Below are 24,244 nucleotides of genomic sequence, written 5' to 3' on the forward strand. Positions count from 1 at the left end.
GCTCTCCACTGAACATCGACACCTCCTCTGTGGAGATCGTCAAGAGCACCAAATTCCTTGGTGTTCACCTGGTGGAGAACCTCACCTGGTCCCTCAACACCAGCTCTATTACCAAGAAAGCCCAGCAGCGTCTGTACTTTCTTCGTAGTCTGAGGAAAACACATCTCCCACCCCCCATCCTCACTACATTCTATAGAGGGACTATTGAGAGCATTCTGAGCAGCTGCATCACTGCCTGGTTTGGGACTTGCACCGTTTCGGACCGCAAAGCCCTGCAGAGGATAGTGAGAACAGCTGAGAGGATCATAGGGGTCTCTCTTCCCTCCATCAAAGACATTTACAAAAACACTGCATCCGCAAAGCAACCAGCATTGTGGACGACCCCACACACCCCTCACACAAACTCTTCACCCTCCTGCCATCTGGCAAGAGGTACCGAAGCATTCCGGCCCTCACGGCCAGCTTGTGTAACAGCTTCTTCCCCCAAGCCATCAGACTCCTCAATACTCAGAGACTGGACTACACACACACACACACACACACACACACACACACGTGTCCTGAGTTGCACTTTAATTATTGTCACTTTATACCAGGCTGCTACCTCAATAACATACTATGTGCATAGAACACTATCTCATAGTATGTTATGTTTACATTTGGCACTTTTAGAAACTGTCATCTTTTTGCACTACTGTGTACTGGTCGATGCTGCACTGTCTCACTCTGTGCCCATTGTCCTGTTCATTTTTAGTAATTTATTGTACTGTCCCGTACTTTTTGCACACGTTTGCACGTGCACTTTATATAGGTATGTTATTTAGTCTGTGTAGTCTCATGGGGTTCAGTGTTTGTCCGTTGTTGTTTTTATGTAGCACCATGGTCCTGGAGGAACGTTGTCTCGTTTCATTGTGTACTGTACTAACTGTATATGGTTGAACGACATTAAAAATCACTTGACTTGAATGCCAAAGGAATGGGGTTTTGTTTGAAAGCTATAGAACTTCAGGTCGAATCCCTTTACAGACAAAGAGTGAATCAAATTGGAAGAGCTCAACATGGATAAGTCAGTCAAATCGGTTCAAATGTTGCTTTAGGCCACTCCAAACCGCATTATGGTTATATTTCAGCATAGGTAGGCCTAGGACAAATCTATAATCATGGTATGGGTAATTTAACCTGGGTAAGGTTGCACCAGCTGTGCATAAGGTCTTACGTAAATTGGGACGGTAAAGTTCACACTAAGGGTTTAGTAACTACTAGTTATTTTGTAACTAAGTCAGTGCTTACTTTGGTTGCACCACCTGTTCTTCAGGCAAGACTTAACTAGTAGGTTGTAAGCTCACTTAAAGTTGTGCGTAGTCGCATAATATGACGTTTACCTGTATTGATCCAATAAACTGTCTTCAAATATGACACAGAAGTGTTAAAAAGCCATGAATTTTAGTTTGATCTTGTTACGGTTGATATTTAAACCTCGTTTGCTCATGTAACTGGCAGCTGTAATAAATTATATCCCCATTAAAATACGACACATAATAATATAATTATTTATTTTGTGTTCTTTTTTGTTTTTAATTACCTATGTCTTGCTGCTGTTTTTGGTATTGTTTGTATTGTTGTTGACTGGAAGCTCCTGTCACCTAGACAAATTCCTTGTATGTGTAAGCATACTTGGCAATAAAGCTGATTCTGATTCTGATCTGATTCTGAAGTAGATTTGATAAATAGTATATTTTCCCTGTGTAAAAAACTATATATAGGAACTGCATCTAAAATAAAAAAGGGGTGATAAATACTAATACAACAGACTGGAAAAATAGACATTTATTAATTTAATATTTAATATTATTAATTTAATATTTAATATTATATATATATATATATATATATATATATATATATATATATATATATATATATATATATATATATATATAACTCTCTCTCGTAAATGTAAACAAGTGTAAATGTCAACATCAGACTGTATGCCTGTCATGCAAAACATGAGCTCATTGATGTCATAAAATATCAGTCTGCTCTTTTTATTCCAACTGTTACTCATGGTCGGAGTCTTCCGTAACTGTTTAGTTTATAGGGTTACCATCTTACCAAGTTTAATGGGGCAACGGTCAAATATTTAGTAGTGCGTAAATTGTGACCTAGAACTAGAACATTTAACTCTATTTTAGCACCACTGAACATTTCTCCTCAGAACTTCCTCGATGCTTGTAAGGAAGTAATATCACTTTGCAAAAATTATGTCACAATAATGTAATTTTCAAAAGATCCGACTGGAGTCATTTTATATTACGATAACAGTATATATTTCCTGCTGGAATTTAATAATAAAAAAAATAAATTCTATAACATTTATAAAATGGAAATCTTAGACATTAAATTCTGATTGGATGAGACACGTTCTAAGCCCTCATAAAATAGCCGATATACAGTGCTGTAAAAAAGTATTTCTTCTCTTTTTGTGTATATCTCACACTAAATTGTTTCAAAGAGTCAAGCAAAATTTAACATAAAACAAAGGTAATCCAATTAAACATAAAATTCAGTTTTTAAATTATAATATTATTTAGTGAAGCAAAAAAGTTATACAATACCAACTGGGCCTGTGTGAAAAAGTTTGTTGCTACTTAAGGGGGCACAAACAGCTATTAAGTTTAAGGGCGCAGTTAGTTTTTCACACGTGTGATATAGGAGTTGGATAACTTTTTTGCTTCAATACTAAAAATATATTGTTTGAAGATCTAAAACGATTTAGGATGAGAAATACACAAAAATAGAAGAAATCAGGAAATACTTATTCATAGCACTGCATGCATCTGTGAAAGCTCAACAGTAAAATGATATATAAATGCGGGAAGTGGTAACGCTGCTTGGCAAACGTAAACTCTGTTTTTCGTTGTGCCCAACAGCACCTCTTAATAACAAATTCTTCCTCGTCTTGACTATTTAGGGACATGTTCTGCTCTGTATTTTCTCATTACCCAATGTGAAAATAACGCAAAGCAGCTCAGTCCACTGATAGCTGCAGCAAATTCTCTCTCTCTCTCTCTCTCTCTACCTCTCTACTGCTCAGCCTGATGTAGGCCTGTATTATATACCAAAAAACATAAACATTGGATGTTTAAAACCTTTTGCTTTGTTGTGTATGGGAGTCATTTGATTTTCTTGCAATTTTACACTGTAAATGTCTAATCTGGGAAATAGAATGATGATGCAATAACCTTTCTCAGGGATCATTTTTAGAAAGTGTGGTGTTTTGTGGTAAATATCTGTAAATTAAGATGTGCAGTCCTCTGTTTGGTGTTCTTATGGATTTCCCCATATGTGAAATTATCACCTGACCTGCATATGCTGCATGCATCTCTTAAATCAACGAATCAACTGGTCATAGAACAAAAGACATAGTCATTCAGTTACTGCTACAACACTGCTAAAACATATATATATATATATATATATATATATATATATATATATATATATATATATATATATATAATCTAGTAAGTTAGTTTTTGTTCTTTTTATATTTTGTTTTACTAGGGCTGTATAAATTGTACATCAATTTATTACAATTAATACAAAGTACATTTAATTATGTGATTAAATAATTTGCACTTTTAGTCATGTCCCCAATTCGTACCTAAATTAAGAGTAATTAAGAACTTTTCCTATAATCGGCAGTGCATGCATCGCTCCTCGCAAAACCACACTTATGAGAACAGGAACACTTCACATAAAATGCGTTACTACTTTCAATAATAGTGTAGCAAATAACAAAATAATAAATAAATATACATTATAATGATTTCTGTTGCTCTTGAAGCAAATATTGAAATGCAATGAATTGCAATTCATTTGATTGATCAGCATATCATGCCAACAATTTGATACATTTTCACTGATTGACAGCCCTCATAGTGGAGGAATGCCTAATAAAGTCGGTCTCTTTCACAATGAATAAGTGAATAAGGCGTTTCTATACTTGCATTAGTAACCAGTGACTTTTGCTTTTGCATGATGCTGCATCCAAATCGATATGTATCCATATGAAGTCTAATGGGGCTTTTCCACTGCATGGTACAACTCGACTCATCTCTGCTCTGGAGGTTTTCCACTGTGGATAGTACCTCGTACCTGGTACTTTTTTTAGTACCACCTCGGTTGAAGGTTCCAAGCGAGCCGAACCGATACTAAATGTGACGTCAAAACCCTGCAGATCACTGATTGGTCAGGGAGAATCGTCACTACCGGCGTCACTGGATTTGCGACATGGGACATCAACCCGGTAGTTTTAAAGTTAGCAAAAGTGATAGCAATATCATTTGTTCACGCGACTTTCAAATTGTAAAAAGAAATGGCTGTGCGAGCAAAACCACGCTGTGGTCAATAAACGAGGAGCAGATGTTCCTCTTGTTAGCGACGAACGAAATGAAGCGAAATGAAAAAGTCTTTCAGGAAGTGTCTCAGCTGTTGTCTGCACATGGCTACCACCGGACCTACCAACGGTGTAGGGAAAAGCAAAAAAAAAAAAACGTAAAAGTGACTACAGAACCATCAAGGAAATGTGGAAGGGGTTCGACCAAATGGACGCTATCTAGACTGGCGAGCAATGGGAGGGAGAGTGCCCTGGACTCAGCCACGGTGTAATTAGAGTCTACGATGGAGGATGGTACGTTTTGTTACGTTAACTCTATAACTCTGCTGGAAAGCTTCACTTTATTTAGTTGACCAGCAACTGGAAGCTTCTAAAACAACCAGGGCAATTTAACTGTTAAACTTGTGTAAAATCACCATGCAACAACTGCTTTATGCAACACAATGAGCTAGTAGCTAACAGCTAGCGGTCGTGTTATTGTTTATTGTTTTGTGTCGCGTTTAAGATGATGTCACTGCAGTAGAGGCGGTGCATCTATGACGATCAGCCTATAATCCCACCCATGTTGAGGTGGCACTAAACTGCAATGGAAAAGCAAGCTCAGAAAAGTAAAGCAAGTAGAGTCGAGTCGAACCGTAACGTGCAGTGGAAAAGTGCCATAACACCCCTGTTGTATTGGCCAGCAAAACATTAAACAAGTAATTACTTGAATTATACGTGTTACACTTTAATTAATGTCATTCAGCTTTCATAAAACTTTGATTTATTTACAGTAGCTTAATATATATTCACATTTTCATTGTAGATTATATCATACTTAATAGAGCATTAATCAATAAAATAATACAAGTTAATTTTATTGATGAAAGTCATTATTAAGTGCTATTATTTCATCCTCCTTTCAATTTTTAGCACTTTTAAGCAATTCACAAATTACGTTTATCTGTCTTCACCAAGAATCCATTAAAGCAGTTCACGTAGATAGACATTCACAGATAAGCTTCACCTGAAATCGAAAAGCAGGTATGAACACATTTGTCAAGTGATAATCTTGATCACAAGAAAAACAGTTGTAAGATATAAGAGGGTAAAGTTTATATATGATGTGCACAGGGCATGAGGTTTTGTAGTAAACATACTGTAGATCAGGGCATGATTCCAGCTCTACATAATGTCAACAAGATTATATCTGATCTTTTCTCTCCCACAGACGCACACACTCCCACAGTTAAATAGTCCCACTCACACAGCCAAGGGGTCTAAACAGTGCCCATGTTTGAAGCAATGACACACTGAATTTCTCCAGGGGATAGAAGCGTTCATGTAACATACCTGCTATAGACTGAGCTCACACACACACACGCACGCGCTTGTGGAGTTGTTAGATTGAAAGTGCACCCGTCTGACAAATCCACACAGACTGCAGGGGAAAGTACAGTTTACTCTGGACAGAATGGAGAACAGCGGTCTGATTCAACACTGTGGAGCAACATGCATACATGCAAACAGACATGCGACCCTGACTGTCTGCAGGTGAGTACATCCGATAAAGCATGTCAGGGCAGTTTCTTTTGCGTTTTCTGGCTTCTTAGTCATTTGTACAAGTCTTTGTTTCTTATTACATGGTGTCACGCACTTTTCCTGCTTGTTATGTGATGAATACCTGCTGTTTTCCACAGAAAATTGCATGGATTTTATTGGTGAATGGTGAACAGTTTTAGAGGACAGATATTTCTTATGTGCGTTTTTTGACTCAAAATGTCTCTACGAAGTCTTTTTTAAATACCAAAGGCTGGTCTTGCAAATTTACACATACAAAATAGTACCATGATATTATTATATGCTTAATTTTCATGGGGGGGAAAAAAACCGTTGGAATGGTCCTAGAAATGGCTTCATTTTCATCAGAGATTAAGATTAATAAATGTTGAATGGAGCGCTCCCTCTCCTTTCATTTCCTCCTCCCTGTCTCTCCTCCTCTCCCTCCTTCTTTCCTGTGTCTCCATTCCTCCTCCTATTCCTCCCCTGAAGCTATGGATAGCAGCATTGCGTCGCTGAGCAGAGCTTGAGACTGCTCTCGCCGTGCACTTGACAGAGCTCGAGTTGAATTTGTGCAGCTTCTGGTGAGTTCTCGCTTCTGTTTGTCTTGCTGAAATTCATTTGCTTGTTTTACTGTGTCTTTCCTTGACATATGTCTCTGGTTGGTAAACAGCGGGGAAAGTTATACTTCTTATGTTTGCTTTTTTCTTCTTAAATGTCTTTTTAGTTATACATTTTTAATGGATGAACTTTGAGAGCTAGCTATAACGTTGGAGCATGTTTAAGCAAGTCCTACCTCAAGCCTGTATGTTATCACGATGAACTGTACGGTTAAGTCAATCTTGCTAATTTTGCTTGAATTGTTGGAGTTTTATGAGGGTTTACTGATAGCTGTTTGTGAAATTGGCTTTGCATGTGTTTTCATTGTCTTTAGTAAAAGACTGAAGTACCATTGTTGTGTTGTAAATATTATAGCAAAGTCAGGTTTAAAAAAGTTCTTCATTGTCTGTCAAACGACATGAGTTTGCTGTTTGTTGTGATTCACCTATCATTTCATATTTTGATGATAATTCATAATCCAAAGTAAAATCGCAGTGTTATAAATCCATATTCTTCTTCCTTCTCATGTTAAAGGTGGCTGCTTTCCAGGTGTAGGTGTGTACATGCACATTTGATTTTCAGGCAACACGCTGATGCTACATGTTGAAACACACACTGAGTGGAATGTTTCTTGCGAAAGGAAGAGTGAGGGGGAAATCACAGCAAACGCTTTTTGGCATCCGCACCATTTCAATAATTGATTTTCCATGTTAAAATGTGCTAGACGGACATCTTTGACGGCCACGTTTTTAGATTCCAAGATTAGAAGCTCATCTTGAGACATCTCGAGACACGTTCTGTTGCACTACGCCTTGCTTTTTTTTTTTTTAACTCAAGAACGTGTTTACTCTGAATGTCCCATAGTCTGTCTTCGCTGCACCTCAACGTTTTTCAAATTTTTCAGTAAAGTTTTTCCAATTCTGAACATCAGCTCAACTCCAGAGAATGCTGTTCTGCAGAAATGATGAAGATTTGTCTTGGATAAAGCATTTAGCTCCATTTAGGGGACTGTGGTTGACTTTATTGTGTGGAAAACTACTGGTAGAAGGCCACTTGGTGAAGAAAAGACCAAAAGAAATGTCTTTGTGGTAGAACAGGCAATATTTAAAAGACTCGAGACCTTTTATCAGAGTGTGAAAACTCCATTCGAGATAGTGAAACAGCTCTTGAGTAAATATTAGTTTACATGGGAAGTGATTGTGTTTTTCAAAATGTGGAACTCGATAACTTGTAGATGAATCACAGGTTTAGTTTACTAGACTCACAGTATTAGTCACACAAGGAAGTTCAGGTTTCTCCGTGGTGACCAGATTGGTCTTTCAAGTTTTCAGGATGCAAGCGTGGAAATCCCAAGCCACTCTACAGATGTTTGTCATCAGTTTCTGTGAATGGGCTGGCCATCCAGACTGTAGGTGGCTTATCTTCTGGGGTATGTGTGACTCAGCTGTGACACAACAAACAGTAGTTTTGATCACTATTTTTTTCAGCATTTGGCTGTCTGGAAAAGATGCAGGTTATCTTTTTCAGTAACATTTAGGTGATGATATTTAGTGTGAATGGAAAATATTAAAACCAATATTCAGGTCATAAAACAATTGAGTACCACTGTTCAACTTGATTTTTTAATAGTTTTTTTTGGAAAGGTAGGCTAATATTTGGATTACATCAGAAAAGTAGGGCCCAACGGTCTGCGATCACACTGTAAATCTGGATTTTATGTCATTTAAACCAGCAAATAAACAAAAGGTGTGTCCCAAATGACACACCATACACTAAGCACTTGACCATTTAGTGTATGAATTCGTCCCAAATGGAACACTTCTCTCATTTACTCACCCTCACGATATCCCAGGTGTCTATGACTTTCTTTCTTCAGCAGAACACATTTGAAAAACATCATTCATACGATTCCAGTGGTTAATGTCTTCAAAAGCAATGCGATTGCTTTTGGTGCGAAAAAGACCAATAAGTACTGTTTAACTATAAACCATCGCTTCTGTTAAGCAGCAGTGTATGCGTTCACGAGAGCGGCGAGTTCACTTGGTCTCTCCTGTGATGTATTCATGTTGTCATGTTACAGACGTAATCTCACATTCTTCTCTTGGTCGAGACATCCATGATAAGCACACAAACGCACCATTGTGAGTAAAGAAACAGATACAAATACAGATCTACAAAACAAAGCTTTTCTAAAGCATTCCCCCCTGCTCAGTTGTAACAAGCGCTGCTCTTCTGGATGTGCCGCACATGCGTCAGTTCTCGCGTGTCTCACATGCCAGCGCGATGACAACATGCGCATATAATTGCTGACCGGTAGTGATGGCTTATAGTTAAAAGTACTTAAATATTGATCTTTTTCACAACAATAGTGATCGTGTCGCTTTAGAAGACATTAACTTAACCACTGGAATTTATGGATGAGGTTTATGCTGGCTGTCTGTGATTTTTGGAACTTCAAAGGATAGATCACCATCCACATGCATTTTAAAGACTTACTGAGCTGAGATATTTTTCTAGTTTTCTTCAAATGTGTTCTGCTGAAGAAAGTCATACACATCTGGAAAATCATGTGGGTGAGTAAACAATGAGCGAATTTTCATTTTTTGGGTGAACTATCCCTTTAACACTTGTCTCTCAAATAATGTACATATTCACACAGCATGTGGTGTGATGATGGTGGTAAAGCATTCAACTCGCATTTGTAAGCTGCCTTCTTGAAAGACGTTTTGCTAGTTGCCACATTCACCATTAATTACAATTGTTTTTTCAGGTCAACATCACGGCCAGGTAACTCCACTCTTCCGCTACGTAGCGTAACACATGTGCACTGATCGCATATGTCCGGCATTAAACACTCCATTTATTTAGTTGAAGAAGTCATCTGCGTACTCGTAATGCAAATCTTTTTGTGACATTTTCAGCGTGAACATACTGCTCTCACTGCTTGCACTACAAAATGGCATAGAAAAGTGCAGAAGTCAGACTAAAACAATGATTTGTCTTTATATAATGAATTGAACCAATCTGATTTTTGCAGTCTTGCTATCAGACCTTGATAATGTGATACATGTTAATCTGACCACAGCTAGCCTCTGTGGTTTTGTACATTTATTTAACACTCTCTCAGCTGACGTTCTTTCTTCAAATATTAAATTACTTTAATATTAAAATATTACAGTACATTTACTTTAAATATTAAATTAAATGTACTGTACACTTGGACCGACACATTAAGGCTGAAGCTTGTCTATGCAAAAACAAAGTTAAGCATACTGACTGTAGTCTCGTGGCCTCCTCGTGAATTCCAACCGTGGTCACTGTATTCCGATACATGGATCAGTGCTACTGATGCTCCGGATGTCCACTGACCCAAGACAGTGACCCATCAGTCACTAGCCCTGGTCAGCATACTTCTGAAAGTGCCTTTTTGATACTGTCATTTTCTTGGTTTAGACGAGTCACGTTGCATGTTTAATTCTGCGAGTGGCACCCAGCTGTCTTCTCTGACATAAATTGGTCATTTTGCATCGTTGATTTTTGCAAGTTAACCAAAAAGTTACGTTTGTTAAATTCTGGCAGTCCGATTAAATAAGTTATGACAAAGTAGTTTATTTTAGGGCTGTAATTACTTTAAGTTCTTCACGTGGAAGATAGAAGGTGAAGTTTATACAGTACATAATGTGTAGGCTACTGCAGAAGTGTCAACTGCAGCTAGTACGTTTACAACAGTTTGGAGTTAGAAGAGAATCTGTGAAGGTAATCTTTGGATAAAATAGCTTCTTAATGATAAAAAACAAACTAGTAACCATATTGACTCAGAGTTTGTTCAAAAGAATCATGCAATATGGCTTTCTGTTTAGCCTCAGTTAAAGAGAACTAAAGGAAAACAAAGCATGTTGAACCAAGCTAATATAATGTTGCCTCGGTATACATAATGCCTTGTATTTTTTTTTATGTATTTTCTTTTAATGTGCACTTTATGGCCCAGACGCTTGTCTTGGAGTCTGTGTTTGTGGCAATGGCAAAGTATGGCAGTTCTCCATGCATCCAGCTGAGTTTGGTACTGAAAAATGAATGCAGACTGCAGCCGCTTTGATTTAACTTCCTTCATCGCTTGTATTTTGTCTCGAAACACAAAAGTAGAGAAGTTGTGGCTTCAGTTGCGCAATTACTCATTCACGTTATTACCTAACCACACCATGTGTCTATTTGTAGTGTGTAAACTAATCTAAGGCAGTAGCAGAGTAGCAATTTATGTGTGCATTTGTCGTTATCCTCACTTTTTATACATGGGTAAGTTGGAAAATGGCTAGACAAAACATACACAAAATTGGATTGAGTATATTTGACATTTTATTCCTACACTGTAAATACTGATAGTTATCTCAAATTGTAAAAAAACATAATTGTTTACTCAACTTAATCAATTTTTTTTTACTATTCTCACTAGGTTTAATTAAGGTACTGTTACTCTCTAAACCCTAAAGTTGTCATTAATAATAATAAAAAAAAAATGTAAGTGGTCCTAATTAAACAGTACATGAAATGTCAAATTTTGGAATCATAACTCAAATATATATGTTCTTTAAACTTTGACTTCGAGTATTACTAACTCATAATCATCAAGTTCAGAATTATGGCTGTGTGGAATACCCATAAGCCTTTGCGCTTGAATAAATGTATGTTTGGTCAGAACAAGGGAACCAGTGTCGAAAATAATTGTTATTTAAAAATGTAAATAGCTTTAATACTTATGACTATTTATGTTGTTTTGTTGTAGCTGGTTGATTTTGTCATAATAGTGTCAAGTCCCCATTAGGGTGATTAGTGTTACCTCGGGTGAACTTGGAGCCTGTTAATTTAAAGCCGGTCTTATATACTCAATTGTATATAAAAAAAAGTGTAGATTTATGTGATGGTGTAGTGTCTCGCCTCAATCCGGGTGGCGGAGGACGAATCCCAGCTGCCTCCGCGTCTGAGACGGTCAACCCGCAAATCTTATCACTTGGCTTGTTGAGCGCGTTACCGCGGAGATATCGTGCCTGTGGAGGCTTCACACCATCCACCGCGGCATTCACGCACAGCTCACCACATGCCCCACTGAGAGTGAACCACATTATAGCGATATAAGGAGGTTACCCCATGTGACTCTACCCTCCTTAGCAACTGGGATAAATTTGGTTGCTTAGGAGACCCGGCTGGAGTCACTCAGCACACCCTGGGATTCGAACTAGCGAACTCCAGGGGTGGTATCCAGCGTCTTTACTTGCTGAGCTACCCAGGCCCAAGCTCTGAGGCTGTTAATGGATGGTACATGCTTCTGTTGAAACCATTTTTTTCAACGTAACTTTATTTAGACCCTCAAGGATGTGTTAGACTTTTTAAATAAATGGTTTTTAACAGCGGAATTCCTGATTAATAAAAAACTACACTCCCCATGATCCTCAGAGAAACGCTCCATCGATCACAGAATCTTGGCCAACGAAATCCAACAAACAAGTGCCGCAGTGATGGCCCACTCGCATGATGCGCTGTGAATGATGCAATCGAATCGGAATCTGCTTAAACTACTTAAATATTTGTATACATTTTTTCAATAAAATTCAATATGTTGTTTCTATACTTATAATCAACATCAGTAGTTTTATATTAGTATAAAAATTGTTTTTTATATATTATAAGTACACAGTCTTGTAGCTTTGTTTTTTCACTCTGAATGAGAGTATGTAATGGTGTGATGCACCTTGGAGCGGGTTGGTTTTTGTTCATGACTTAGAACTCTTATATGAAGGATTTTATGAAATGCCTGTGGAAGAAATGAATGGGGAAAATACATCTGCAGCCAAGTAAAAAATGGCTGGGCAATATTGTGCTGTATTTAAATCCAGCAACCACTTTGAAAAAGTAGTTTGCTTTTATGGGCAGTATCTTCCTAAATATACAGTAAAAAGATATGATTTGTTTTTTTTCAATAAAAACTGTTATTTGTCCAAACAATGGAGATCTCAATTAGGATTACGGCATTAAAGTTGAAAGAATACATTTACACTAATAAAACTAGAAACACAATTTTGTGACGGACTGCTGCATTTCACTACTTAAAAGAAGACGTGAATGCAGCGTAGGGACTCTGTACACGGACGTTTTACATCAGCTCGCTTGGCTGTAAAGGTGTGCGCACAATACATTTTCTTATTATTAAATTTTACTTTATAATTACTTGGTAGCATCACTACTTTCAGTGAATTACTCGCCAACACTGATCCTTTGATCCTTTTTTTCCAGTCTTTCACACTGTTCTTTATATGAATGCTTCATTATTTGATTAATTTGCTCTTCAAAACTGCGAGGACTAATTTCTCGCGCAGCTTTTCGTGATGGAGATTAAATATTGAGAGATTAAATATTGACAAGAAATGATCTGTATGTGAAAGCGGGATTGGGAGAGAATGAAAATGTATATTATGTAAAACAGATTTAGCAGTACAGTGGAGGCGAAAGGCGCTCTGGTTTGTGTCAGTCACATTAATCCCACCCTACAGGACACCGCACTTGATCTTTTGACCTGAAACTCCTCACACTATCTGCACAGCACCTCCATAACCTGATGCACACAGCAGAACACACTAAACAGAAAAAGACCACATAACCTGTTCACCATGGGGCCCCTTCACTCCAGGTCATCTCTGACAGTGCCGATCAATGCTGATAAAAATCCTCTGGCATGAAAAGCCTTTTGAAATCAAGGATTAATTGCTTGAAAGTTTATTGAGGGGGAAATGAGGGCATGAAATTATTCACAAAGCACAGATAATGCAGTAATCCTGGGACACACTCTGATAAATTATTTTATTATAACATAGTTTATTATATGCCTTTAATATTGTGTCCTTCTAACCAGATGTGATGCAAGTTTTCAGTGAAAGTCAATAGCTATATACGGCTACATTGGACATGAATGCCCCTCAAGTCGTATTTACGTCTGGGAAAATCTGAGATCATTTTGATAACCAAGTTTCCAAGCTGGGAGGAGACAAACTTAAAACAATTTAAAAAGAATTCGACTGGTGCCACGTGGCCCTTAATTCAATAAGCCCCACTAGACACTTGTGTGTTTACAGCTATCAGTTTCTCTTAAGGCCCCTGCATACTTCCTACGAAATCGAAGATCGAATGGGTGTGATGTAATTTAGAACAAAATCAGTCCAAAAAGAAGGTGCTTTTCAGTTCATTTTGGTAGTTTTAGCAGTTTGCCGAGGCGAACTTTCAGGAAAAACTCTTACCAGCTGCTAAACACCTTTCTGCCATTGGTCCACGTCATCGGTAGGTGTGACCTCAGTGGTAGAATGTGCCCATTCACTCTTGTTGTTTTATATGCTGCTTCACTCCTGTGCCTTCAGCAGAGAAATCCATTCACACATCTGTCTAAAGATATAGCTTTCATCATTCTTTTGTTTGTATTCTACCTATTAACCCTCTTTTATACACCAATCTTTGCAGTAGAATCAGTCTCATAATAAAATACAATAACAGGGTGTAACCGGTGGATAATATGGCTGCATATAGCATGTTAGCTCGTTAGCTCAATGAATTCAGAATGTAAACAAGACAATTTACACCATCTACTCTATATATTAAATCATCATTGAGTGGTTAAAACAGTAACTACTAAATCTACTCATAGAATGAAGCATGAAGTCATTGATAACACATTTTAATGTCATATTAGTTGATGTTTTACATGTAATCTTGAGCATCCTCATATTTAAATGTCTAAAGTGCCTCCCACATTGGTGTGGCTAGTGTCTGAACGTTTGCAAACAGTATGCCGTTACTCTGCTGTTTTGAACTTTTTACCTCTGAATGAAGAACGAAGACGCACTTCTCCGTAAGTGTGCTGGGGCCTTTAAACACACACACCAAACAACCCCCCCCCCCCCCTTTCTGAGGCTCACGTGTAATCCACCAGAACTCCAAAACCAGCCATACACACACATATACTCAGCTGTCCTTGACTTTGATCCCTGGTTAAGGGGCTCTTTAAGTGCCCAACTGTTCTGACAGTGTGTAACATGCTTGCTGTCACGTGGTCTAGTTGTTTCAGGAAGCGTGTGTGTGCTGCCATGGCAGTGCTCTCTGTTTATTCGTTTTAGCCTTTATTTTGAATCCCTACTTTAATTTTAAAGTTTCAAAGGAATGCTCTTAATGCTTTCTGAGAATGTATCCTGAATTATGTTTTTCTTCCCACATTTGAAAATTGTTATTTCATATTTTAAGATTCCTGTCTTCCTATTTATAACCTCTCTCGCACTCACTTTTCTGTAAATAAGCACTGAACTGTGAATATGTGATAATGCATATTGCATCACTGCCCTGGGGTCAAGTTCACCCTCTCAGCTGATCCTCAAACAGCCACAAGTTCCTCTCGGTCTTCACACATGAGCCATAACTCGTCGGAGAACATATGTCCCTCGCAGTGATTCAGCTCCTTTTCTGACAGCAAGCTGACACAGTTGTCATAGCAGCGGCTCATAATATTCACCCAGTTACATGAGTATACAAGCTTTTCTGATGACTGCTGGGTTCAGAGAATCATTCACTTGACTGGAGGCAGTTTTATTGTAAAGAGAAACGACCTGTTATCTTCCTGTCTCTTTTCAGTTGCAACCTCGGTATAATAATTCTAATGTACTGTTGTTGCATTCGATTTTGCAGAAAAAAACAAATGTGCAAATATTACCTTTTAGGGGTACAGCAACTTGTCAATGGGGTAGTACCCTTAAAGGTACACCTACTCTACCTTTACAACTTAAGATACTAATATGTACCCTTTAGGGACAGATAAGGTACAAAATACGTTTTGACTGACATATAAAGGGTACAATCGATGTACCTTTGAGGATACTGCCATAATGACAAGCTATTGTACCCCTAAAGGTAAACATTTTGCAAAACAAATTCTGACAGTGGACCCTTTTTAGCTTCATACTACACCAGAGTCTACCCACAAGTTAATTTGTAATGTAAGTGTGCATTACACTTTTTTTTTCAATCCTTATTAACACTTCACAAAACATAATTTTGGTCTGTGCAAGATTTATCGCCAAGTTGCAAGGGTTATCTGAATGGTTGTTATGGTGTTGCTATGTGGCTGATAGAGTGTTCTGGGTGGTTGCTAGGGTGTTCTGTGTACTTACTATGTGGTTGCTTATTGGGCCAAGTGAAAAGAGCCTACCACCAAGTCTCTTTGGCTTCTTAACACCTGGTAATATGATGCTTTTTGGGATATCCGATCATAAGTGGACAAGTGAGACACCTGGTTTACACATTTACACCTGGTCTTAATATTTCTCTTTGAAAAACATTTGTCTGGAATTTAAGGGGAGGGTGTTTGATTGCATGACGACATACGCCAATCAATACATCAGTGTACCAGTGCATGATAACAAAGTGCAAAACATTTTAGTCTACTGGGACAGGCACAGACATAGAGGCCACAATAGTCCAAAATGAATAAAATCCCAGAGGCAGTTTATTATGCAACCAAAATCCCAATAATAACCAGAAAAATAAATACGATTTGGTGCATAATGCGGGACTTTTAACTATGGACAAGCCCCAAAAATACACACCCCAGGGACTCTTATTTTGAATTGTCTACGCTCCCAGCTCACACAAACACATAGCGGAAACAAAATATGTACTCTTACAATTATCTACAATGTATTACAATATAAACACTATAAAGTAAACATGATTATATATGCTGTTAAATGAATGAACAATTATTCATCAACAGTAGATCGTCAATGATTGATGGTGATAATTGTCCGAAATTCCCCTAATCTGGTATTATATACAATACTTATTTAGACTTTTCTCCATTTGTCTATGGACACAGTCATATACTTAACCACAGAACCTCTTCAGAGTGCTAATTTTTATAACCTTAATGTAACTAATTGGACCCCCTTCAAGCCCTGAAAATAAAACTCAATGGATCTAAAAGAAACATAAGTTGGCTGCAGCACAAACAATGTGGGATGAGTTATCAAAGTTTAATACTTTGGGTTAGGGGTTTGTTCAAATTAAAGGGCACCTATAAATATTTGAAATTCTTGCAATATAGTCGCAATATATCTAATTTCCACATTTATGCATGCACTGTTGCTTGGACCAAGCTTCATACACCACCCAAAAAGCCCTTGATCATCCTACCAAGCATTAAAGTACACCTAACTAAATTGAGCTCATTGTGGTAGACCACGTCATGCCTATTACTGACAATAAGGCCCATTTAAAAGCAAGTCTAGTCTGACATGAGTCTGAAAGATGAGCCAAATCTAATCTCCACCTTCCCATCGTATGGGTTTGTTCGTTTGAGAGAGCTCATTAGATGATTAGCGCCCCAGATTAGAAGGGGTTTGGACATCTGAAGACTGATATGGTTGCTAGGGAAGATGAGGACTCCCCTAAGCTGCCCCCTGCCCTGAGCCCTGCCACCTGGGTGCTTAACTTGACTAGACACCAAGGGCGTGGATTAATTGGGCATCTTGTAGTTGCTTTTGGGGGGAAGGGGCGGAATATGGATCCCTTCCATGTGGACGATCGTCAGGGTTTATAGACAGTATCGAGGAGCTAAAACTTGGTTCTTTTTTCGCCGAGGACATGCAGAGTCCACCCAAGATTACAAATGGAGCTACTTGCACACATCCCACAATGTGTAAGGTAAGAAGAAGGGAAGGTGTCCGTCCTGCAGTTATCAGGGTTGCAGCTGATTACAGTTTTTCTCTATGCATAATTTCAAAGGGATTTGGATTAAGCATTGAGCCCTTGTGTTATGGGCTTGTAGTTGTGGCAGTCGATAATTTTATCAAAAAGAGTGAAGGCGTGCTCTGAGCGTGAAATGCCTTGAGTGTCTTAAAACGTCTGCTATTCTTAGTTCAGTTGGTTACAGTCATGTTTTGAGCCCTCACAGTAGGTCTTCTTTAAAGGCTTATAAGTTATTTTTTATATTTAATTCCTCAATGGAAAACATGTATGTGATTTTTATTTACAGAACCAAACTTTTACACTCTTTTGGCACATTTGATATCACCTCTGTTTGGTAGTGTCCCATTTGATATTTTGTGGTTCAGATAGGTGCTCATGAATGATCCATTGCAGCCTTTTTGTAGTGCACAACAGATATACTCTGTACAGCAGTCTCCTACTATCCAAAAGTCAATAGTTGTCATATTTCCTGTTGAAACAAGAAGTTAGGGCAGGACATATTGAAAGGCTTGTCCCATGTTTTAAACAGCCAGTAGTCTTTACATCAAAGCCATGAACACATTGGTTATACCGTGCGAGTTCAACATGAGTCAACATTTGTGTTTCGTTTTCCCAGGCGAGAAAGACTGTGCGTTTTAAATCTGCTTAACGTTTATTTTGTCAACTTGTAGGAGAACACTATCTTATAGAAGATCTGAGAGCTAACAAATAAGCACAAAAGTTTGATTTGAAAACATATGTTATTTAATTCTTTGGCCCAGGAGAAGCCGACATTTTCATACCCCTGTGCTTGGAGTGACTCAGAGGTTCTACGCAAATTGTAGTCTTATGATTTCCCTCTTCTTCTAGGTGTGCCATCACCCGGACTGTCAGGAACTGAACGGTAAAATCCCTCTGCACCTGTGTGAGTCATGTGATTCACGCTGTCACCTAAATGAGACTGACAGTATGCACTTTGACAGACACCCCCGATTTGACTTGCAACCACAAGGTAAATGACCCTAGAGGCACACACACACACACACTCGTGTTACCATTTGCCAAACAGCTTTATACTTCATAAAAAATACTTTCATTCAAAAACACCAGGACTGGATGGGTTGTTTGTGCAAGCAATATCTGAATTGCCAATAACAATGCATTTTAAGCATTCAACTACTGTACCCTTCAGTAGATATTCTGAATTAATTCATTTTCATTCATTATTAAGTGTCATTATTCTAACAGTTTTCTTGATTACCTGTAATCTAAAAAAATGGGCCTATCATATGATTTGGTTTTGTGGAGAATCTGTTGTGGAACTAATAAAGAAGACTGGCACAATGTTGTAAAGCAAATCTTTATTAAATGGCATTGTTTTGGTTTAAGACTTTCGTCCGGCTTTTAATTTGTATAGATTTTTGTAAAATTCCCTTATGTCATCATTTAGTAAAAGTTTTTATCGATTTTCTATTTTGAACTGTGAATGTTTCTTTAAGGAAAAATGTATTGGATAGCTGATATTGAAATTTATAGTATTTCTGGATAAAAAGTTTTATTCTCTCAACACTGTTATCAATTTTATTTTACAAAGACCCTCAGTGTTTTTCGGTAAACGCAAATGAACACAAATCACACACTCAGAAGCATCTGTGTTTTGTCAGGTTCCATCCTGGCACGTAATGTGTCGACACGCTCCTGTCCCCCTCGCACCAGCCCGCCATCAGACCTGGAGGAAGACGAGGAAGTAACCAGTGAACGAGGGTCAGTCAGTGTTCTACAACTTTCCCACAACATTCAAAAAACCTTATGAAGCGTCATATACAGGCTCTGTTTCATATCTCAGCTGCGTTATTAGCTGGGTTTCCAAACACACATTTTTATGCAGTACCTTTTAGTAATGTGTAAAAAAGTTATATTAAACTTAATTTTTTATACTAAAAGGATCCAAATGTTGTTGAATTTTGATCCAAGTGAGGAGAGTAAGGATGCATAATTTGCATCAGAAGCATGTTTATGTTAACTAAACATGCTGTATTGGTAGTCAGCCCTCTTGGGTTTGGAACAGAACCATAGTCTACTGTAGCATACAGGCTTTCATTTGAATTTTATGCTTTATTTGAAGTTAAATTGTATCGTTTTATGAGATGGAAATGTGGTTATTTGAATATGTTGGATTTTGAATTGAATGAGAAAATGCTCCTGTATTTGTACATGATGGGCATCAACTTTTTTAATCAGATTCATTGATGCATGACTGTTTATCCTCATGTTTCTTTTATTAGTGAATGTAAGACAGGAGGAATGAAGCTGAAAGGAAGGGAAGGAAAGAAACCTAGGCGACGCCACACTGATGTGAGTGTGCTGCCCTCTGTTTGCCAAGGCTCATGGGAAATGCAGCAGAAGTTAACTTAAAGGAATAGTTCAACCAAAAATGAAAATTCTCTCATCATTAACTCACCTTCATGCCATGCCAGATGTGCATGACTTTCTTTCTTCAGCAGAATACAAATAAGGATTTTTAAAATAATATTTCATCTCTTTAGGTCCATACAATGCAAGTGAATGGGTGCCAAAATTTGAAGCTCCAAAATTCACAGTAGGGCCACAAAAAAGTACTCCAGAAAATGCTGGTGGTTAAATCCATATTTTCCGAAGCAATATGATAGGTGTGGGTAAGAAAAAAATATTTAAGTCCTATTCCATTTCCCTTTCTCCTTCTGTTTTTGGTGATTCACATTCTTCGTGAATATTGACCCCTACTAGGCAAGGAGGAGAATTTATGATATAAAAATTGTTAAATAGTGATCTGTTTCTCACCCACACCTGTTATATTGCTTTATAACTTATGTATTTAACCACTGAAGTCATATGGGTTACCCAAATGCTCCATTTATGTGTATGTTTGAGCTTCTAAATGTTGGCACCCATTCACTTACATTGTGAGGACCTACAGAAATGAAATATTCTATATACAGCAGAAAGTCATACACATCTGGCATGCCAGGAGGGTAAATAAATCATGAGAGAATTTAAATTTTTGGGTGAACTATCCCTTTAATTGCTTGTTTCTTAATAGCATGCTACCATACTTCAATGACTATTTCTGTAGTGTCTAGTATGTATAGCGTCTGTGCAGTAATCAGATTTTATATGTCCATTGACTAACTGGATGACCAACTACATTTGCCAAAATAAGTAGAATATACATTGCATTAAATGCACTATACCACAATTGAATTAGCTTGAAACATTTATTGTTGAATAATGCATACTGCTCCACATACTATTTGTAAAAAAATTAGTAGGAAGAGTTTAATGTATACTGTGCAGTTCACACTAAGCAGCACGTTAGCATTCCATTCGGAACATTTATAGGATTTTTTTTTAATCTGAATTGGGTCATTTCTGAGCCAGTAGCGTCACGAAGCAGAATTGCCAAAATTATCCCTATATTCATAGTAGTGTGTTTAGCAACAGTTCTACCTTTTCTACTCAAGTGCAGACTTGTATATGGGCTTCGCTCTAATTTCAAACATAGTGCACAGGAAATTACAAGTCTCATAATCATCAACAGCCCCAGGATGTGCCCCCTTAAAGTGGGTGAAAGATAACAACTGATATTATCACATAATTTGAGTTTTGTGGAAGTGACTGGATGTGGTCTTTGTTCACCAACCTTTGGTGACTGGTGTTGGTCTGTCGCCCCCTGTAGGATCCCAGGAAAGAGTGCTTCAGCCTCAAGTTTGATATGAACATAGACATAGACACAGAGATTGTGCCTGCTGTGAAAAAGAAGACATTACAGTAAGTGTGTGTGCTTGACCAGCTTTTGAGTAGCTTTTACAAGTGCATTAGGCAAATATGTTTTTATTCAGAGGGCCTTACAGTGCATTCAAGGTATACATTTTGTTAGTTTGTGTGTTTCCTGGGAATTTAACCCACAACATTTGTCTAATGTTTCATTGTGGCAATGGGCAAACAAAATCACAGTTTTATACATGCTTTTTCATCTCTAAAGATCAAACTCTTTGAATTTGGGTTTATTGGATTTTAAATGACTATATATGCAGTTTCATATATTATATTACTTTTATGCATTTAGCAGACACTTTTATACAAAGCAACTTACAGATGTTTTTAAGGTATCATTTTTTATAATGCTAATGAGGTTTTTATTTGTCTGTGTTTTTGTGTTTTTTATTGGATTTTAAATGACCATATTTTAAATTTCATATACTATATTACATGTATGGATTTAGCAGACACTTTTATACCAAGAGACTTTTAAGCTATAATTTTTTCCAGTTTGTGTTTTCCCTGGGAATCGAACCCATAACCTTAGTGTTGCTATCACAGTACTAAGAGTAGAGCTACGGGATCACCCCCCATAACGTTAACAATGTTTTTATCTCTAAAGGTATACATATTTTTAATGTGGGTTTAATAGATATTAAATGACTATATATGCAATTTCTTCTATTATAGTACATTTATACATTTAGCAGACACTTTTATTCCAAGCGACTTTCAGAAGTTTAAGGTATAAACTGTGGAGTGATGGTGGCGTAGTGGGCTAAAGCATATAACTGGTAATCAGAAGGTCGCTGGTTCGATCTCCACAACCAGCACCATTGTGTCCTTAAGCAAGGCACTTAACTCCAGGTTGTTCCGGGGAGATTGTCCCTGTAATAAGTGCTCTGTAAGTTGCTTTGGATAAAAGCATCTGCCAAATGCATAAATGTAAATGTATAATTTTTTCCCTGGGATTTAAGCCCATAAACTTGCTGTTTGCTAGTGCAATGTTCTACCAGTTGAGCTGCAGGAACAATATAAGTTGATTTTATAAAGTTTGTTTTTGTGTGTTCTCACATCTTAAGGTCTAAATCTTTGAATGGGGGTTTGTATGATTTTTAATTGCCTTGTTTGGAATTTCATATATGCATTGGACAGACACTTTGATACAAAGTATACATTTAAGGTAGAAATATTTCCATTGTGTGTGTTCTCTGGTAATGGAACCCATGACCTAGCGTTGCTTGCGCAGTTCAAACAGGTTTTGTCGAGGCTTTTTTTACTCTTAAGGTCTAAATCTTTGAATGGTGATTTATTTGATTTAAAAATGCCATAATGGTTTTTGCTTTGTTTTATTAATAATGTTTATCCAGCTCATTTTAACATAAGTGTATCTTTTAGAGAAGTGCTCGGGCCCATTTTTGAGCGCAAGGGCATCGAATTATCCCGGGTGGATTTATTCCTGGACCAGTCAAACACTCCGCTCTCACTCCACTTTGAGGCATATCGTTTTGGAGGACATTACCTAAAAGTGAAAGGTAAGAATCGCTGTGTTTGTTTCATTCTTGATGTGATTGTGGAAATGATTTAAAACGTAAGATCCTCTGTAGAGTTCAGATTCCTTCTCTGTTGCTTCCTCCCTTTCATCTCTTTCTGTAACCCATAAGGGCTTTTAACTCTGCGCTTAACCCTGGGTTATCTTCATTCTAAACCCCACTTTTAATCCAGGGAAAAGCAACGTTTCACACTTGTAATATTGAAAGGGGGATAGCACTGCTGTCTGCATGCGAATTGGATAGAATACTCGTGTTTTTAGCACCCAATCTGACATGCCTGTGAGCGCTCCCCACGCATTCGACGTAATATTTGACACTAATTGTGATAGCGCGCTGCTCACCATTGGGAAGTGGTTGTGCAGTGTGTGTCGAGCAGCCGTTACGAGGTACGTGCGCTATTCAAGCAATAGAAAATATAGTAATAGAAAAGGTTGTAGCTCTAGATTCCTATAAACACTATACTTCCAAGGGGATTCTTCCCGCTGGTTACTGACAGTGCTGTTTGCTTCACAGTACAAAGACCCTAAAATATGACTGAGGATGGCAGCCCCTCCTATCTGGGTGCATGCCAGGTCTCAGTAAGCTCCGTGTGAACCTCAGGGAAGAACGACACTGCTTTCCGAACCATGGTCTTTTGAAGGCAGATGGTGTGCAGAAATCCTTCGTTCAGATGAGAATTTCTGGCTCGACAGGAGGTGAACACTCAAGGCCAAGCTCCTCAACTTCCCATGCAATGATGCAGAGTAACTTGTATCAGTGGCCAGTGCTCCTCACCCTCGCTGGGCTGCAGCTTCCTTCATGGACCATTCTCCAATGCTGTGAAGGACACGGCATCATTATCATCATCAGACCCACCAAAAACGACAACACCGTGCTCATTCATAGTGGACCGGAGGTCGTCACGTGCATACTGCACAGGTGAAGACACTGCTTGGGAAGATGGAGGGGCTTGTGGGGCTTGTGCCAGCACAAGATCCTCCTCCGGTTTTTCCAACTGTACCTCGCAGCCCCGTTGTGTTTCCTCATCTGGTCTCTCGAGACCACATGGAGGAAGCGGTCGGGAGGCGGAATCGTCCCTCAACACGAGGGTGACCCTAGAGCATCTAGGAGCATCTTGAGACTCATGTCCTTACATTTAGGGCAGTCTGTCCCCATGAGAGCTGCTTCAGCATGGGTCCGGCCTAGGCTGCGAAGGCAGCTCTCATGTTGGTTCTCAGCAGGTGCTGAGAATCAGGCGAAGAACGTCCTGATGCGTCTGAAGTGAATCCCGTTCTTTGATAGGTGTCTGTCGACGGCAAAGTGAGGGCTGGTCCAGATGCGTAGTCAAGATAAGACGATGTTGGTCTTGAAGGAAGAAAATTCGAAAGAAATGGTGTTTGATTGCCCGCTTGTATAGGGCAAATGCTCACCTAAAATAGCGGGGATCAAACACCATTGCCAATCATAAGATTGCTGTTATGATACAAGGGCTTCAACTAGGTCATTGAAAAGGAGCTGCATTCGTCCAATCATTGTTATCGATACTGAAAATATGCAAATAAGAACGTTAACACGGGGTCTACAAATGTACAGTGTGAAACATCGGAGCATGAATACCCAGGAT

General features: G+C 38.3%; 1 protein-coding gene across 8 annotated transcripts in view; it reads left to right on the top strand.

Moving 5' to 3' along the window:
- The window catches only part of LOC127628445 (pleckstrin homology domain-containing family G member 5-like), a 105,669-nt gene that overhangs the window by 42,956 nt on the left and 38,469 nt on the right, over positions 1 to 24,244 (top strand). For 6 of the 8 annotated variants that reach the window (XM_052105189.1, XM_052105190.1, XM_052105188.1 and 3 more), the window contains exons 3-7: positions 18,161 to 18,302; positions 18,955 to 19,054; positions 19,576 to 19,645; positions 21,006 to 21,097; positions 22,487 to 22,623. In XM_052105189.1, coding sequence (XP_051961149.1) covers positions 18,161 to 18,302; positions 18,955 to 19,054; positions 19,576 to 19,645; positions 21,006 to 21,097; positions 22,487 to 22,623 — 541 coding nt within the window. Of the gene's footprint in view, positions 1 to 5,728; positions 5,933 to 6,429; positions 6,523 to 18,160; positions 18,303 to 18,954; positions 19,055 to 19,575; positions 19,646 to 21,005; positions 21,098 to 22,486; positions 22,624 to 24,244 lie in introns of those variants that run through there. The other 2 variants (XM_052105191.1, XM_052105192.1) reach the window with 2 other exon arrangements.

The sequence above is a fragment of the Xyrauchen texanus genome, chromosome 35 (assembly GCF_025860055.1).
Source record: "Xyrauchen texanus isolate HMW12.3.18 chromosome 35, RBS_HiC_50CHRs, whole genome shotgun sequence".
Taxonomy (NCBI): Eukaryota; Metazoa; Chordata; class Actinopteri; order Cypriniformes; family Catostomidae; genus Xyrauchen; species Xyrauchen texanus.